The 19,912-nt window shown below is 42.6% G+C and overlaps 1 protein-coding gene across 1 annotated transcript in view; it reads right to left on the bottom strand.

Moving 5' to 3' along the window:
* The window catches only part of LOC124799174 (pikachurin-like), a 944,586-nt gene extending 932,383 nt beyond the window's left edge, over nt 1-12,203 (bottom strand). The window contains exon 1 of the mRNA XM_047262711.1: nt 11,654-12,203. Coding sequence (XP_047118667.1) covers nt 11,654-11,789 — 136 coding nt within the window. The 5' untranslated portion in view covers nt 11,790-12,203. The remainder of the gene's footprint in view (nt 1-11,653) is intronic.
* Nucleotides 12,204-19,912: the final 7,709 nt, after the last annotated feature.

The raw sequence follows: 19,912 nt of genomic DNA, 5'->3' as shown, positions 1-19,912 counted from the left end.
TCTCCTAAAGGACGAAAGAAACCCTAACAACCGTTGTAGAAAGTTTGCTAGTTTCGCAACTGACAGTGATTGCTATGAGCATCAAAGCAATCCCCGTACGATAAGCTATGCATCTTCTTATGTATACTCACTATACGAGGCGATTATGCTCTTAAGGGGAAAATAAATCGGCAGACGCGGATCAACTCCCAACACTTGAGTGCTACCGATGTAGTTTGGTCAAGGTCATCAGCCTCGGCTTGGCTCGCGAGACGAGGATGAAAACGGTACCACAAACTATCAGCTCTGTAGCAAACTCATTATGTTATGGTAATTTCCAAATTCCTTCCACCGAACTGCAAACATACGTCGTTACCAGTCTCGATTTAATTAACTCCGCTTAACTTCTAGCCAACATACTGAAATGTCATCAAAATTCCGAGCAAAACAAAATTCTCGGAATCATGTTCAAAGCAAGAAAGTCCCAACAGTCACTTCAAAGTAAAGGAGATCAAATGGTTCAAATGGCTCTAAACACTATGGGACTTAGCGTCTGAGGTCATCAGCCACCTACACTTAGAACTACTTAAACCTAACTAACCTAAGGATAGTGCTCTCAGTATAATGTCACTATATTAGTGACTTTTAGTAACTTTACACTGCAACTATCAATTTATTTGCTCTTACGGGGAAAATGAATCGGCAGACGCGGATCAACTCCCAACACTTGAGTGCTATCGATATAGTTTGGTCAAGGTCATCAACCTCGGCTTGGCTCGCGAGTCTAGAAAAACTCGTGGCAGACTGCAGGAGAGGCGCTCTGCATCGCGGTGTAGCTTGCTCGCCAGGTTTCGAGAGGGTGCGTTTCTGGATGAGGTATCGAATATATTGCTTCCCCCTACTTATACATCCCGAGGAGATCACGACGGTAAAATTAGAGAGATTAGAGCGCGCACGGAGGCAGTCGTTCTTCCCGCGAACCATACGCGACTGGAACAGGAAAGGGAGGTAATGACAGTGGTACGTAGAGTGCCCTCCGCCATGCACCGTTGGGTGGCTTGCGGAGTATAAATGTAGATGTAGATGTAGATGTAGATGAAGGACATCACACACATTCATGCCCGAGACAGGATTCGAACCTGCGACCGCAGCAGCCGCCTGGTTCCGGACTAAAGCGCCTAGAACCGCTCGACCACAGCGGTCGGCTAAAGCACATCAGATTCACGGTAACTTTAGCCACTTCAGTAAAAATATTTGAATTATAGCGAAGTCGATCTACAGTGTGGCCAGCTATTTCGTACAGATTTCATAATCTGAGTAAACACTGTCCTAAGTTTCGGCGTTTTTTTTTCTACTGAATTCCTACAAACGATAAAAAAATGGAATCATGCAGCTCAGCGCAGTCACATTACTAAACCACTTCTCTACCCATTACGCCACGAGATGCACACATGCCAAAAGAGTCTCCCTGCACACATTAGACCATATGTTCGTCGAACGTAATTTGTTGTTTTTTATATTGATTTGAAAACGAGCCAAATTATCATTTCAACCTGTAAAAGAGGAATATGACAGGTTTTTTAAGAAAAAGAAAAGAAAAATCTAGTTGGTAAAATTGGGCTCACGTACTTAGTTAACTCTGAACGATATAGTAAGCCCTTATAAGCTCACTGGTAAAAAGCTTCTGTCCCTCACATTTGTTGATATTCAGATGCTGTTGCTGCGATTCAAACATTTAGTTAGGCCTGTAATCTGTGTTGTAAAATAAGCAAACCTTAGCACACAGGGCACAGGTGAATACAGAATGAGTGTCAGGTGTCTCTAAATTTCTGAGACAATGACCCAAGTCCTATGACGTGAGGTCCTGGCCTTGTTTTTATGCTGCTATTGCCAATGGCCCCATTTTTTTGTCGTTCTGTCTACAGTGGTGCAGTTTCTTTATTTTGAATGTACAAGAGGATGCTACAAACGGCTGTTACAGGTAGCACCTCTAGAAAATGCTGTGTCACAATACTATTGATCACTGTGACGGAAGTTTTAATATGGATATGTTTCTACTGATTATTTGTCGAAAAATTTCTGTTTCCTTTCACGTGATGAGAACTTTACCTCACGTATTTAAGTAATTTGATTCCCCTAGTGTAAGTAAAGTGATAAAATTATCTCTCTCTTTTAACTAAACATTCTTCTCGCTTCATCAGTCATCATTTCTTGGTCAGGAGACGAAGACGTTACAATATTGGACACTGCTCTAAAACTGAGTAATGTTTTCTTAGCATCACCAGTCGCAATTTATTGAACTATTAAATCATTTTATTGATGCAACATTTCGAAGAAAAAGACGTCTTCATGAAGAATCATTAAGATATCGAAGTTTTGCCTCGAAACGCATGGGTTGAAAACATTTGAAATAATATCTCAACGTGCATGACAGATAGCGATTATTAGAAGTGTATTTACTAGGGCTCATGGTCGATAAAAAGCCAGTTTGGCTCTGGAATGTTGAGAAACTTCCCATGTGGTTCTAGGAATCACATTATTCTCTTTAGTACAATTTTTGATCACTGGCTGAGATATATTGATCGTCACTGACCACATCGATGGTCGTTAATGCGTTACTTGTGTCGTAAATGTACGTAGTCAGACGCTCCTATTTCTTTTACACGTCGCTGATTTGTTAATAAAATAGCCGGATTTTATATTTCTGTAGACGTCATCAATTGAAGACAGTAATGTAATGTCTGTAAATCTGTGTGGCAAGGGAATACAACAGCTACAAAGAACGCATCGTTGAACAAGCAATAAAATAGAATGATCAGTGAGATGCAAGCTCTTGGTGAAAGAAATCATTTATAACGGTCAACCCAAAAAAAAATTTCCAAAACCATTAGGTATCTTGCCCAAAGTTAAGACAGTTCTAAATAATGGGACGTAACTTCGTGTGAAATTTCAGTACATTGTAATCACTGACTGATGAGTGAAACCGTGGTCTGTAAATATGGGTCGCAATGCCAAACTCAATTTTTTTCCTGGATGTGTAAGCCTCTGAAATCCAACTCAGCGTTTCAACTTCTGTGGCAGAGGACATTCATTAGGATGAAGAAACGTCGGTTTTCTGTATGTACATCTACATCAATACTCGGCAAGCCCTCTGACGGTGTGTGGCGAAGTGTACTTGTGGTAGCACTAACTCATCCAGCATCCCTGCTCAATTCGCCATCGGCGGGTGGGAAGAATGACTGTCGGTAAGTGTCTACATTAACTTTAATTTCTGAAATTTGCTCGTCGTGGTCATGTATGTGGATGGAAGTTATATGTTTTCCGGCTCTTCCCAGAAAGCACCCTCCTGAAATTTCAATAGTGAACCTCTCATTAATGCTCAACGCCTCACTTTGTAGCGTCTGTCACTGATTTTTGTTGAAAATGTCGGTATAATGTTCTCACGCCAATCAAACGATCTCGTGAGGAGGCGCGCTGCTGTTCGTTGGATTTTCTCTGTCACTTCCTTCAGCCTTACCTGGAAAGGGTTCCAGATCGATGAACTGTACTCACGAATCTGTCGAACAAGCACCTTGTAAGACACTTCGTTCGAGGATGAGTTACATTTCCTTAAGATACTTCCTATGAATTTTTGTCTGGCGTAGCTTCTCGTTCTATTTGATATGGTCTCGATACAATTAGGAAAATGTTCCCGGCTATTATGCCGTGGTCGAATGGATTTCAGCTTAAAACCCGACGTTTCGTCCCCATCTGCGGAGGACATTTTCAAGGGGGATGGTAGGTTTTTTGAATGACCTATTTACACTCTGAAAATTCTGCTTCAGCGAGCTTCTGCACGGTGGCGTGACGTCACATGTTTTGAATCGCGAGCGCAATTGGACGTTGTCGAGTGCCGCCGTCCGCTGTTGCTATCATCGCATGATGGAAGACTGGTACACATCTTATTCAGCAACTGAATCCAAATGTCATTCAATTTCACAATCCTCCTCTTTCCCATTGAGCCGGCCGCGTTGGCCGAGCGGTTCTAGGCGCTTCAGCCCGGAACCGCGCGACTGCTACGGTCGCAGGTTAGAATCCTGCCTTTTTATTTCTTTTTTTTTTACGCTACACCTTTTTTTAATGTTTTTCATTTTTTGAGCGCCTTTTTTTCTTTTTTTTCCCTACCCTGCCATGCCTCGGGCATGGGTGTGTGAGATGTCCTAAGGTTAGTTAGGTTTAAGTAGTTCTAAGTCTAGGGGACTGATGACCTCAGATGTTAAGTCCCATAGTGCTCAGAGCCATTTGAACCATTTTCCATTGTAATTCCTGGGTTATTTTACAATTTCTATGGCCTCTCTATATAACCTTTCATGTATCCGCTTGTGGTTGCCAGTCCTTGATTCCTACCATAATGAGTGGGGTGATCTCCCGACTGCAAAGCGTGTTCCACAATAGCTGGTTTATCAATCTCCCCTCTTCTGCAATTGTCTTCTAGTCTTCTAGTCGTTTTGTGATAGTTCTTTTTTAGTGCCCACGTGCACATTCCCACAACTACACAGAATCTAGACGATCTGAAATCGGCCAAGGATGCTCCCAACCGCTGACAAAAGCTGGAATTGAAACGTTACGCCAGCTTGCGGAGACGTAATTTTGCTGTAATCAGTAGCGAGCCAGGATGTGAATCGGCCATTCAAAAAAGCTGCGATCCCCCTTGAAAATGTCCTCACGGATGGGGACGAAACGTCGGGATTTAATGTGAAATCCATTCGAACACGGCCTAATAGAAAAAATGGCTCTGAGCACTATGGGACTCAACTGCTGTGGTCATAAGTCCCCTAGAACTTAGAACTACTTAAACCTAACTAACCTAAGGACAGCACACAACACCCAGCCATCACAAGGCAGAGAAAATCCCTGACCCCGCCGGGAATCGAACCCGGGAACCCGGGCGTGGGAAGCGAGAACGCTACCGCACGACCACGAGATGCGGGCACGGCCTAATAGTCCGGAACGTTTTTTATTAATTGTGACATTTACGATCGTGAAAGTTTACATTTTACAACATAGTCTGGATAATTATTCCTTTTTTTCAGTAGGTACTGTTTCCTACAATTTGTCACGAACTGTCCGCAGCTCGTGGTCGTGCGGTAGCGTTCTCGCTTCCCACGCCCGGGTTCCCGGGTTCGATTCCCGGCGGGGTGAGGGGTTTTCTCTGCCATGTGATGACTGGGTGTTGTGTGCTGTCCTTAGATTAGTTAGGTTTAAGTAGTTCTAAGTTCTAGGGGACTGATGACCATAGCTGTTAAGTCCCATAGTGCTAAGAGCCATTTGAAGCATTTTTTGTCATGAACTTTGTAGTTGTACAGTAATAGTTTCTTTTTCTATGCTTGCGTAAAGCATTACCTTCATTTACGATTAGGGTCAACTGACAGAGCCTGCATCTTTCATCAAGCGTCTGTAATTCGGTCTGCAAATCTGTACTATCTTCAGGTGTTGATACTTTACTGTAGACAATAACATCTGTCAACAGTATTAAATAGCTTCCTACGGTTTCTACTGGATCAGTTATACACACTGCTGTACAGTTAGAGTCCTCCCACATTCCCCTGGCGTACTCCGAAAATTACCTTTACTTTTGTCAAATATGTCCCGTTAAGGGGGTCACCATGAGTTCTGCCTGCAAGGAAGTCTTGAATCCAGCGGCAAATTTAGTCCGATACTCGGTAAACTTGTACTTTTTTCACTAACAAGGGAACCTCCCCATCGCGCCCATCTCTGATTTAGTTATAAGTTGTCACAGTGGATAGGCCTTGAAAAACTGAACACAGATCAATCGAGAAAACAGGAAGACGTTGTGTGCAACAATGAAAAAAATTAGTAAAATATACAAACTGAGTAGTCCATGCCAAGATAGGCAACATCAAGGAAACAGAGAGTCAAGGAGCGCCGCGGTCCGTGGTTAGCGAGAGCAGCTACGGAACGAGAGGTCCTAGGTTCAAGTCTTCCCTCGAGTGAAAAGTTTTAATTTTTTATTTTCAGTTTATGTGACAAACTCTTATGTTTTCATCACTTTTTTGAGAGTGATTATCACATCCACAAGAAAACCTAAATCGGGCAACGTAGAAGAATCTTTTTACCCATTCGCCAAGTGTACAAGTTAGGTGGGTCGACAACATATTCCTGTCATGTGACGCACATGCCGTCACCAGTGTCGTATAGAATATATCAGACGTGTTTTCCTGTGGGGGAATCGGTTGACCTTATGACCTTGAGATCAAATGTTTACGGTTCCCATTGGAGAGGCACGTCCTTTCGTCTACTAATCGCACGGTTTTGCGGTGCAGTGAACAGAGACGTCAATGAACGAACGGACAGATCATAACTTTGCGAAAATAAAGAAATTAAAATTTTCAGTCGATAGGAGACTTGAACCAAGGACCTCTAGTTCTGCAGATACGCTAACCACGGGACCACGGCGCTCCTGAGCTGAGATTCTCCTTGATGTTGCCTATCTTGCACATGGACTACTCAGTTTGTATATTTTACTAATTTTTATCACGGTTCCACACAACTTCTTCCTGTTTTCTCGATTGATCTGTGTTCAGTTTTTCAAGGCCTATCCACTGTCCCAACTTATTACTAAATCTGAGGGGTTTGCGATGAGGAGGTTCCCTTGTAAGCAGCAATGCGGGACGGTGTGATATGCCTCCTTGAAGCCAAGGAACACGACAGTAACGTGTGCACCGTCGTCTACAGCGCTACCCGGTCACTGAGCAAGAAGAAATTTTAGAATGAATGTGAAAGTGTTCGGACTTTATCGGGGATTACGGTTGAGTTACAGAAAGCAGCCTATTCACGTATTCCATCTCGACATTCACTGTCCCTCTTACATGATTAGACAAGATAGAAACACGCAAGAGGAAGAACGGATGTCATAGTTGTCTGTTAAAAGTTGAATAGTTCATTGTCGTTAGTTTTACGCCTACAAACGCGAAACGCACATTCGAGAAGCAAAAATTAGCCGATAAAAAGTAAACATAATTACTTCATCATATAGTAGATCAAAACTAGGCTATAAAAGAAGTAAACATAATTACTTAGAATACAAGTTAAATATTCACAATATGACCTAATTTTGACGGCTTCGGTGTTCTTTTTCTGTGTTTCATCATTTCTCACTCCATATTTTTGCAGGTTTTTCATACAAGTTCCGTTCTTTAAAGCGACAGAGGTGCAAAAAGAGGGTTGCAGTGGGCGCAATAGACACTGTATCGCGTTCAGTTATATTCTTAAGGATTTGCTCTCAGTCACTGCAAGGACTCGTTGTAAGCAAAATGTCGACAAAAATCACTGTTCGTTTTTGTTGATGTTGGAGAGAAATACCACGAGGACATTATTAGTACGTGTAAAATATACGGTAGTAATTTCTTTTTTGTTAGATTTGAGCCCAATGAAGTTATTTTCCAACAAAACGACGTCCTACCGCATCGTGCAACGATTTCCAATATATTACTAGAAATAATTTTTCGATTTTGGGTGCAGCAACCGCAACGTCAGTATGAAATAGTTGCAGGAAAATAGAGGACTAGTATGGTAATTCGAAGCTTTCCGGGCAGGAGGCGTGCCGGTCCTCGACACGAATCCGCCAAGCGGATTAGTGTCGAGGTCCGCTGTGTCGGGCAGTCTGTAGGTGGTTTTCAAGGCGGTTTTCCATCTGCCTCGGCAAATGCGGGGTGGTTCCCCTTATTCCGCCTCAGTGACACTATGTCTGCGATTACTGCGCAAACACATTCTCCACGTACGCGTACGCCATAATTTCTCTACCACGCAAACATTGGGGTTACACTCGGCTGGTGTGAGACGATCCCGAGGGGTCCACTGGGGGCTGAACCTCACAATAACGCTGGGTTCGGTGTGGGGCGGCGGTGGGGTGAGTGGACTGCTGCAGCCTGTTGTGGGGTTGTGAACCACTGAGGGCTACGGTGGGGGCGAAGCCTCTTCCGTCGTTTCTAGGTCTCCAGTTCCATACAATACAACAGTAGTTCGACGTGTCAGTAAATAATGCACGCTGGACATGTTGTTTGATGGCGCTGAATTTCTCACAGCCACTGGCCATCGTCGCCTTATGTGTGATGAGCTGTTTCTTCTCAGTTAACTGATGTTGGTATAAAATAAAGTTTAAAATCTACCTATCGTTGATTCTGCGAAATGCCCACGCATCGTCCGGAGCACGGAACTGAAGTCACTTCATTCATTTTCAGTTATTTCGCAAGTTGGGCATGTATGACAAGAAAGTATTTGAAAACTGTTGGATTTAGAGATTTGCTCACCGCAATCTAATCTATAATACCTTCTAAACATTAAAATGGTATACTGATTTGAATTTGTGTAAAATTCCGTAAGCAAGTTCGTAGTACAAGTATAAATCATATCTTACACAACGGTTGTGCGGTCTTTGAAATCTACAAGATCCTTAATTATCGTTCATTTGCACTCTAGAACAAATCTCCGCGGCTGAGTTCGCTAATGTGCGGCAGTGCCATGAAGATCGGCTTGAAGGAATATTAGCAGTCACATTTTGACGATGAGGAGTTGTGAGTTGTATCTGTCATGGACTAAATCTGCGGTTCCTTCGCAGTGTACCGTCGAATAAAGGACGTATGACTATGCTGACGGGTAACAACCCGTCGGATGCAGCCGTCAAATTGGGTGGAACACTTTGTGCGTTTCTAGAAACGTAGAAAAAGGCTGTAATTCTTCGTCTTCCTGGATAATCGTTCAGGGTGCCACCCACTGTCTCCCTCCATAATGTTGTGCAGGAATAGAAACGCGACACTACAGCATACAAAGAAACATACAATGAAGTTGTCCCCCAATATACTTACAGTGCTGACAGGCGAGAGAGAAAATATGTTAAGCTGCGTAATGTCACCATGCTAGGTAAAGTGTGCATGGACGCATGGAGAAGAGTCACTATCATACACTGGTAGTACCGCCTCATTAATTAATGGCGTTGAGATTTATTTGATAAGTAATGTTGTTCACGGAAGCTGTTACTGGATTATATCCCTTGATATTTTTTAAAGAGTTTAAAAAACAGCAGATGCTTCAAATGCGCAGTGAACGGAATCACCACTTACAGTCTTATATTTCTTGATGTCTTTGTCTGTTAAAAATAACTTCCGGGAAACACGGGAAATACATAGATATCGAGGCTACTTCCCCACGTACGTTCAAAATAAAATCGTGATTGCGAATGATTTGAATACGTTTCTTAAGACTTTTCTGACAATCGGGATTTAATGTCTAGTTCTCTTGGCACATTCGCCGATATTATCTATTTTTTCCTTAAATAACATATCTTTATTACAGATCGTATTGGTTGCGTTGTGACAAGTGAGGCCTAAGAAGGATGATTAGGAATAATGCCGTCTACACCCCTTAGAGCATGGCCACATTGCGTGTAAAGTGGATATTCAAGCGGAGCGTGATAGTGTATAATGCCTAGTTTGAGTCAACCCTCTAACGAACGGCTGTAGAGTAATGGCTCTCATTCCATTAATTTCAGTACTGTTCTGTGTAATAACGATCGACATGGTGGAAATATATTCCTCGTATAAACTGGCGACCGAAATGAACTTTAAAATTAACGCAGTCCGATCGCATGAGAATTTCCTTAGTTACCTGGTTCTGACACATGTCATCTTGGGACATAAAATCAAAAATGATCTTGATTACAATGTTCGTAAGGCTCATTATGAATGTGTACTTGTAGCTGAAATGCATTCCCCTCATGTTCATCGTTATTACAGAGACTCGTATTAAGTTTTGTCGTATAGAAGGTGATTGAGCTGCCCCTCACTATCTATTGGTTTTATGGAATCTGCAGTGGCTTCAAAAACCATGCGCGTGGTTTTCATATTTCTCGCTCGTAAAGTGCTAACTATAAATCCTACAGAAAAAAATGAACAGGATCATTTTTGTTGAAACTTTTTGCTGTATGCCACAGCTTTCTGTGTGCGTCTTTGAAGGCCACTTTTGTAAGTCTTTCTTGAATCATTCGAAAACTACGACAGCTAGCGAAAGCTTTTCCAAGTACAAAATTTAACTGCTTGAATTTCGAACGAAAAGGTCTTGTTCATTCTTTTTTGTGGGATTAATAATTTTTGTGTAGTGAAGGAGAGAATATGAATCTTGCTCGTGTTATCTGAAGGCGTTGTGGGTTGCATAAAATCCATACCTAGGGGCAGCTGAATCAACTATTCCATAGCGAACTCTGTCCATTACACTGGATGTTATTCACGCTTCGGCAGAAGCAATGCACCTTGCCTCAAGTGGCTTTGGATGATCTACCTTGAATTGGTCATCGCTTTCATAGCAACATACTAGAATCATTGATAACTTATTCGTGTCCAACAACCATTCTCAAATTAGCATACCTCATCGATTAATACTTTTTTCCAACCAGGAAGGTTGGATAAGTACCTGAACCAAATCTCTGCCGTTTGTGAGTACCTGCTGAAAACTTGTGCGACTTCCATCAAACATCGAGGGCATGTCAACTCACATTTCACTGTGCGATCATTGACTGCCAACGTTGTTTAGGCACTGTCTGACGCACGCTTCAAACATGTCACGAAGGTTACCACAGACAGTAACTGAAAACATAAGCTTTATATTTGCAACGGAGATTATGAACATAACGTTCATGAAATATGCTTGGGGACTGCAAACACGGCCCATTAAAAGAAACAAAGTCTCCAGAAGTATCTAAGAGTACGTTAGTGGATGACGTTTCACATTCACAGCGGTTCTCGGAACCAAGGTAGGCTGCTCGAATCAATCCGGATTGACCTTCAGCGTTGTAGAAAGAACTAGAGCCGTAATCCGTAAGCTACACTAACACTGGAATCACATATCACAGCATGTACGGCTTCTCAGGCGCTCGTTTTCTAATGAAGTAGGAACCATTGTCGAGTGAGACGAAACATTTTTATTCGTGGCGGGTCATGAGCTACTCTGAATATATGTGACAAGTTGAAATGTGTGACGGAGCAGGCTCGAAGCCCCATAGACCAGGTATGTGCCCGGATTCGAGTCACGGTCCGTACCTCAATTTCGTGTTATAAGAAAAAAGTTACGTGAACCATTATTAATTGTTGTGGCAGCTTCATTTACAGAATTTTGTGCAAATTAAGGAGGTTGTATTATGCTGAAATATCAATTACACAAAGTATTCATATTTTAAATATTTTAAACATATTTGTTGTAAATGGGGAGCTAAAATACACGCTAAATTCTAGTGCATTAGGTGACGTGGAGTGGTTGAATAATTCCACAGTTTAACTCTCCTATAAGAACATGGTTGATCATTTGTCTAAAATCCATTGTTCATAAATTAACTACAATGAAACTGTAATTAAATAGTATTTAATTATTAAGTGACAGCATCATTGTCTATGAAGTATATTTAATGATGCTGCCTGTATAAACAAATACGATCAGGTCGAATTTGTGCACCACTTAAATGACACAAATTAAATTACGAGATGTGTCATGAGCATACATCACAATTACTCACAAGACTATACTACATGATCTACTGAGACAAGATTAACGGATTTTTATGTGGTCCTAATATAATTATTTCAGACTGATGGCACATGTATTCTAGTTTGAGTAGTTGCTGTCTTACCTTGAAATGCCGCTTCAAAAAGTGAGTTCTGCACATCTGCTTGCTGAACAGCTGAACGTGTATATCCCACAAAAAGCACACACAGAAACAGTAAACGCGATGGCACTCGTTCCATATCTCCCATCTTCATTACCATGATGCGGATACTGATCAAAACGCTGAACAAAAGTAAACAGAAATTTTTAAAAACACGCTAGCGTACACTGGTGTAGTTTCTGTCACTGTTGGCGGTCTCAACGAATCGGTTGTTCTCAACAGCAAGGGAACGAACTGGCGTCTCCTAGAGAGCGCGATCCAGCTCTGAGCGTCGGCATTCGGCGTCGTGAGGGTGGCGACTGTAGGGGGCGTCGGCGTCTAAAGGCATCGAACCGGAAAGGATGCGAGCGCGGAATGTGTCTTCCCCCTAGTCACGCAAAGCGCGCCGCAGCCGGCTGCCGAATCATCGCTGGCGCAGTGGAATCCAAGGGGCGTCCGGGGAAGCTGAACTAGCACAGGCGCTGTGCGCGCAACGCGTGTCTCGCGCGGTCGCTGCCGTCCGTCTGCCGCGGCGTCCACTGCCAGACTGAGGCGACGGAATGCGCGCGGCGGCCGCCAGGCGGCTCTGTCGTCGAGCCGGGCGAGTCCACGTCCGCGCCGCGCCGGGGGCGGCCGTCGGGTCAGCGGGACTCCACGAGAGCGCCCGCGCTTCGATCGGCGCCCGCAAATTGTTCCGTGTAACACTTCCAACGCTCCAGCGTAAAATATAAGGTTACTTCTTTCAACATCCACAGCCTACAACAAATATAAACCTCACTAATGTACATCATAGTGAACCTATACAATTCAAAAACTCGAAAGTTTCGACAAATCGAACAGGTCATTTCAAGAAGGTCTTGAGTCACGAATGTAAAATTTTACAGCATAAGGTGAAAAGCTTCCTACAGAATAAATCATCTACGTATTTATTCCCATTTAGCTGGCAATACCATAATAACACGTCTCTATGTATACAATGAGAAATGAAACTGTCGTGTAATATTATTGTGTCAATTTTATTAAATATTCCGTGTGAGAACTGTAGATAAACGTGTTAAGCGCTGAGCGCATGGACAAAGATCGCGCTATTGGCGCAACTGTCAGAGAAACATTATCAACTGCCAGAAAGAAGCTCTTTGCGATATGATGTATTCTGAGGAGGGATGTAAGCGAGAAGCGAGACTGTAACTTCAGGTGATGGCGAGAATAAACGTGGAGGAAAATGCGGAAGTTTTCCAGTTGTTGAGGAGACGCCATTGTGATATAATGTTTAAGGATTTAAATTTATTTAAATGCTAAGTCGCACAAAAGTTAGCTTAAATGTGATTAAATGTTATTGGAAGTCACAAGAAGAATAAAGAAATGAAAGTTTGTGAAAAGGTGAGCTATTTTTCATTTGCAGCGAACTTTACTGGAATGTGGAAGTGTTCACGCTTACAGTCGTCTCGCTTTATGAATGAGTGTCGGTTCGAGCCTGCACACTGTCCAGTTCCATCGAAATATGTCTCCTTTCATCAGAACTGGTTTAAATTTATCGGTAATTTTTCCTCACATTGACGCCAGCATTTAAGAGGCATCAGAGTGGTTTAAATGGTTCAAATCACTTTGAGCACTATGGGACTTAACATATGAGGTCATCAGTCCCCTAGACTTAGAACTACTTAAACCTAACTAACATAAGTACATCACATACATCGATGTCCGAGGCAGGATTCGAACCTGCGACCGTAGCGGTCGCGCGGTTCCAGACCGTAGCATCTAGAACCGCTCGGCCACCCCGGCCGGCTCATCAGGGTGTACTACAGCACCTACCCTGAAGTAACGTCTGTCTGTAGCGAAGCTGTGTGAATATAGAAACTTTCAGAGAACGACGGGGTTTACCAACATCAGTGCCAGGGAGCAGAATAAAGCCGCAACATTGCAGCACAGTAGTCTGTTTCAAATTACGGCGACTGCAAAAATAAAGTTAATGTTCAAATATTTTCAGAACTTGATGAGTAAACTCTGTCCTGATGAAGGATTCTCAGGCATTTAAGAGGCCACAAACGATTTTTGCATTGCACATTCCATACAGCAGAACATTTGAACTTTATTAGTTTATGAGTAGTAAGTAAATATACAACAATTAATATGGTTATTGAGTCTTCAAACACTGCGTAACATGTGTATTTTTGTTTTGTAATTTGTAGTTTAGTATAGAAGTAAATTCAAAATTTGCTTACTCATGATCTTTGTGCAGTAAGAAATATTCGTTTAACGGAAACTAGACTTTGAGAAACGAGTTTTTATAACAAAATAAGTAAATATTGGGAACTGCCAACTGAAATGAGACTGTTACTGTTTTATTAACATTTTGGGCTGAAGGTGCACTTTTATAACAATGCTCAAGCAAAACATAATGAGGATGGTCATCTTTGTTTCTTCTCCCGTTCTTCCTGTTGCTAATAAGATTCCATGTAGTCAGCTGGAATATATCTTTTCACTTCCAGTATATTGCCTATTTTCTTAACATTGCTAGGTACCCGTTTTTCCGTATATGCTAACTCATTGGGAAGAACAGGATCCTTAACGAAGCTATAAAGGAGCTGAAATATCTCCGTGACAGTACCACAAATGAACTGATCTCTTTGCACTCGCCCAAGATAATGTGCATCATACTGCAAACTCATACATTTAGAAGGGAAAAAGAAATTTTATGTTCCTTAGAAAGTTTACTGTGCTCGATTCAGAGAGGCAATACTTCATAAAACAGATAGGCCACCAAATTCTCAACGCTAATATAAAAGGAACGGCAACAGTTTCCTCTGAGAGTGTACTCGGTGTCATTTTAATCATTATGGCTTTCTCTTGAAGTATACAGATCCCATCATGACAGCTGACCAAATACTTTATAGTCCCATCTCTATCATTCGGGAGATAACTAGCCTGTGTATAGGGAACTAATGTTTCATCTTCTTGAATCTCGCAGTTGATACAAGTGTAACAAAGAAGTTAATGATTGTGTTCTTCTTATTCTGACCAACACGCCCGTTGGAGAACACATCTTTTGGGATATGTTTATGGACGTAGCGGCGTAGAAATGGACAAGTTTCATTCCCACCTGTCGTGGTTTCAGTTTCACGGTACCTGTAAAAGTGTGAGTGCCCACATCTCATAGTAGATATGTCAACAACACTGACCTCTATAGCTTTTTCAAATAAAAGATATCCCGTACAGGAATATTTGGTAACTGCAAATTTTGCATGTGGTGAACCTTCATTAATTTTACTGTAAACTTTTTTGGCTCTACTGTGGTGAATGACTAACCGGATATTTACAGTTTATCGATCTTAACGACAAAAAATACGCATGAATACAACAACAGGCCACCAATGTCGTTTGCTTTCAATTGCACAGCCTTCCATACAGTCACTGCAAAAAGAGCCCTTGTCAATTTCCTACATGGAGCGAATATTTCGAGTTCTGTATGTATTAATCTGGCTAGCCTTCATAACCCATTTCCAGTACAGTACTCATTTTAGTGAAAAAAAAAGTTGACTCACTACCCATCCTCTTTGTCCATTTTAACTGTAGTCTCGTTCCTCAAGTAATTTTTGTATTTTGTTCTTTTCTCTTGTGATTGTTGACGATCTGAAAAAATGCCAGTGCCACCGCTGCGTAGATACTCAATGAGTCACTTCATCTTTAGTCGAGGGTATCTTTTTGGTCACTATCACTTTCCCCTCCACTGTTACAATAGCGAGAAAAAGTATTGGCGGTAAGATTCAGTATGAAGTCTGTTTTCATGTTCTTACCGATCTTGTCATTTTGATAAATGTGTTTGTGAGAAAATAATACACAGCTGGATAAAAAGTACCCAGACGCTCCTATATAATGTGGAATTTTCCACTTGATATCACGAGAGTCGGGCTCACCACAGCCAGTCTGGGTGGCCGAGCGGTTCTAGGCGCTACAGTCTGGAACCGTGCTACCGCTACGGTCGCAGGTTCGAATCCTGCCTCTGGTATGGATGTGTGTGATGTCCTTTAGGTTAGTTAGGTTTAAGTAGTTCTAAGTTTTAGGGGACTGATGACCTTAGAAGTTAAGTCCCATAATGCTCAGAGGTCAGAATGAGATTTTCACTCTGCAGCGGAATGTGCGCTGATATGAAACTTCCTGGCAGATTAAAACTGTGTGCCCGACCGAGACTCGAACTCGGGACCTTTGCCTTTCGCGGGCAAGCGCTCTACCATCTGAGCTACCGAAGCACGACTCACGCCCGGTTTTCACATCTTTACTTCTGCCAGTATCTCGTCTCCTACCTTCGAAACTTTATAGAAGCTCTCCCGCGAACCTTGCAGAACTAGCACTCCTGAAAGGTTCGCAGGAGAGCTTCTGTAAAGTTTGGACGGTAGGAGACGAGATCCTGGCAGAAGTAAAGCTGTGAGTACCGGGCGTGAGTCGTGCTTCGGTAGCTCAGATGGTAGAGCGATTGCCCGCGAAAGGCAAAGGTCCCGAGTTCGAGTCTCGGTCGGGCACACAGTTTTAATCTGCCAGGAAGTTTCATGCTCAGAGGTATTTGACTCACCACAAGAAAAGTAGAGAAGCAGTCAGGAGAGAGGGTCTTTGAACTTGCCTAGTCACTATCAAGAGACACATCGGGGACATTTCATCCCTGCTATAGCTGCCCTCGTCGCTTGTTGGTGAAGTGATTGTGAACTGGGAACGCGAAGGAACAGCCACAGCTAAACCCGGACCTGGCGAAACTCATGTACTTGCAGACACAGACTATCGAACGTTGTGGAGGGCGGTTGTAAAGAATAGTATGAAATCAACAGAAGGAATTACTTGTTAGCAAAGAAGGACTGCCATCCCCCGCGTAGGGAGTAAACAAGAATTGAGTACAATGGTCCAGCACAGGGATGCCCGAAGGTGAGCGATAGTGGATACGTAGGGCTTCGATAATTCATTTAGTTTACGAATATGAAAAAGGACCTGCTAACTGCAGGACACAGAGTTCAATTAGCCAAAATATCTTGAAAACTATCACTAAAATGTCCTGAAAATATCAATAGAATCAAGTGAAAGGAATATAAAGTATATGTAAAGTGGCCCGCCCGGTTGACAGTGGGGTCTAACGCACGGCTTTCCGAGCGGGAAGGAGCGCCTGGTCCCCGGCACGAATCCGCCCGGCGGATTTGTGTCGAAGTCCGGTGAACCGGCCAGTCTGTGGATGGTTTTTAGGCGGTTTTCCATCTGCCTCGGCGAATGCGGGTTGGGTCCCCTTATTCCGCGTCAGTTACCCTATGTCGGCAATTGCTGCGCAAACAAGATCTCCACGTACGCGTACACCACCATTACTCTACCACGCAAATTTATGGGTTACACTTACTCTGGTGTGCGACGTTCCCTGGGGGGTCCACCGGGGGCCGAACCGCACAATGACCCTGGGTTCGGTGTGGGGCGGTGGAGGGGTGAAGTGGACTGCGGTAGTCATCGTGGGGTTGTGGACCACTGCGGGTGCGGCGGGGACGGAGCCTCTCCGTCGTTTCTAGGTCCCCGGTGAGAATACAATACAATACAATATGTAAAGTGAATTGTAAAATGAACTATATTAATAAAATATTAATAGGATGTCAACTGTAATTACAAAAAGAATAATTATTTTAAAAACATTACGTTTTTCTTTAAGAAATCTCATTTTTTGAACCATCTTAAGGCCATAGCAGTGTATGACAGTCAGCATGTAGACGTTCACGAAAATGAGAGAACGTTTGATGTTGAACAACACATGCTTGTTGTTAGAAAACCTATTAACATTAACTGAACACAAAATGGTTGAAATGGCTCTGAGCACTATGCCACTTAACTTCTGAGGTCATAAGTCGCCTAGAACTTAGAACTAATTAAACCTAACGAACCTAAGGACATCAGACACATCTATGCCCGAGGCCGGATTCGAACCTGCGAACGTAGCGGTCGCGCGGTTCCAGACTGTAGCGCGTAGAACCGCTCGGCCACCCCGGATGGCGATTGTTAGGTGATCGAGGAGTTATGGTGTGGGGAAGCATAAAGTTGCATGAGTCTGCCGACCTCCAGTTCTTTGAATACGGTACAATCATCGGTCAAAGGTATTGTGATACTGTACTCCTTCCCCATATTCGTATTTTCAGCGGCGTATTCATCCTTGACTTCAATACTGTGGATGACAATGCGCGACCACAGCGAACGTAGGAGGTGGAGGAGCCTTCGGAGCGGGAGGATATTCGGCGAATGGACTGGTCTGCCCATTCCTCCGAGTATATGCCCAAACGAGTATGTGTGGTATGCGTTGGGGAGCCATACTTACTATGTTCCTGTGCACCAATGACCATCGTGCATTTGTCAGCTGAGCTGGTGGAGGACTGGAGCGCTCTGTCACAGAAACTCCTCACCAACCTTGTGGACAACGTGGGGTAATTTACAGAGAATACACTCCTGTCCTTGGTCATCACACACTCAGTTAAGCACTATCTCCCATTCTCTGTACTGTCGGTGAGATCATCGTGACCCGCTGTCACTTCAGTGTAGTTATTGCCTTTGAATAAAATCGTCATTTCTGTTCATCTCACTGCATATTTCTTTCAGTTACCTTCTGTACTATATTGTAGGTGTTCTTTCTAAGTATGGTTCAGGCTTCATCGAGCTATGTTACCCCGCAGTGATACATCATCCGAAAGCCTCTTTTGTCCCTGATTTTTGCACACCAGTGTATTTTCAACGAACAAATAGGCCTTTATTTTTTTTAACAACATTCATGCGACTTTCCTAGCAACGGGAGCATTCTGCGTTCTTACCAATATTAAAAGAATGAAAATTTCTGTTATAAATGGATGTTCAACACAAACGTATAAAAAATGAATAAACTCTTAATAATGCCATCATACTTGCATGTAGTACAGTACCCATGCAACGAAAAATGCAAATCTAAATGGGCGTTACTAAATCCAGAATGATCGGGATTTTGTTACTTGTAAACAATGCGTAGCTCATAAAGAAAGAAAGACTGCATGTCAATAATCTCCAAGCATTAGTAAGAAACAATGATAAAGTGAACGGAAGCTACTAGTCGATCGTGTTACATGTCTCCACATCCACGAGGTTGAGTTCCGTCTTTTCCTTCCTAAGGGACGACACTTTACATGTCACTAGGTTCAATAAATTTGGCAGTGCTTTCGTACCAGGCTTTACAGGACTAATTCATGGAAGCTATACCACACAAAATCTGCTATGTAACTGCGGAAAAGAGATTGTTCTATAGAGTGGTCCATTGATCGTGACCGGGCCAAATATCTCACGAAATAAGCGTCAAACGAGAAAACTGCAAAGATGGGGCTGCCATAGGTCAAACAGATATCAACTGCGTTTCTTTAAATAAGAACCCCCATTTTTTTTACATATCCGTGTAGTACGCAAAGAACTATGAATGTTTTAGTTGGACAACTTTCTTCATGGGTGACTGGAATTCGTCAGTAGGAAAAGGGAGAGAAGGAAACATAGTAGGTGAATATGGATTGGGGGGAAGAAATGAAAGAGGAAGCCGCCTTGTAGAATTTTGCACAAGGCATAACTTAATCATAGCTAACACTTGGTTCAAGAATAATGAAAGAAGGTTGTATAACTGGAAGAATCCTGGAGATACTAAAAGGTATCAGATAGATTATATAATGGTAAGACAGAGATTTAGGAACCAGGTTTTAAATTGTAAGACATTTCCAGGGGCAGATATGGATTCTGACCACAATCTCCTGGTTATGAACTGCAGATTGAAACTGAAGAAACTGCAAAAAGGTGGGAATTTAAGGATATAGGACCTGTATAAACTGAAAGAATGAGAGGTTGTAGAGAGTTTCAGGGAGAGCATAAGGGAACAATTGACAGGAATGGGGGAAAGAAATACAGTAGAAGAAGAATGGGTAGCTCTGAGGAATGAAGTAGTGAAAGCAGCAGACGATCAAGTAGGTAAAAAGACGAAGGCTAATAGAAATCCTTGGGTAACAGAAGAAATATTGAATTTAATTGATGAAAGGAGAAAATATAAAAATGCAGTAAATGAAGCAGGCAAAAAGGAATACAAACGTCTCAAAAATGAGATCGACAGGAAGTGCAAAATGGCTAAGCAGGGATGGCTAGAGGACAAATGTAAGGATGTAGAAGCTTGTCTCACTAGGGGTAAGATAGATACTGCCTACAGGAAAATTAAAGAGACCTTTGGAGAGAAGAGAA

The sequence above is a fragment of the Schistocerca piceifrons genome, chromosome 5 (assembly GCF_021461385.2).
Source record: "Schistocerca piceifrons isolate TAMUIC-IGC-003096 chromosome 5, iqSchPice1.1, whole genome shotgun sequence".
In the NCBI taxonomy this organism is placed as follows: domain Eukaryota; kingdom Metazoa; phylum Arthropoda; class Insecta; order Orthoptera; family Acrididae; genus Schistocerca; species Schistocerca piceifrons.
The sequence above is the reverse complement of the archived record's forward strand: the minus strand, read 5'-3'. Positions and strand labels throughout refer to the sequence as shown.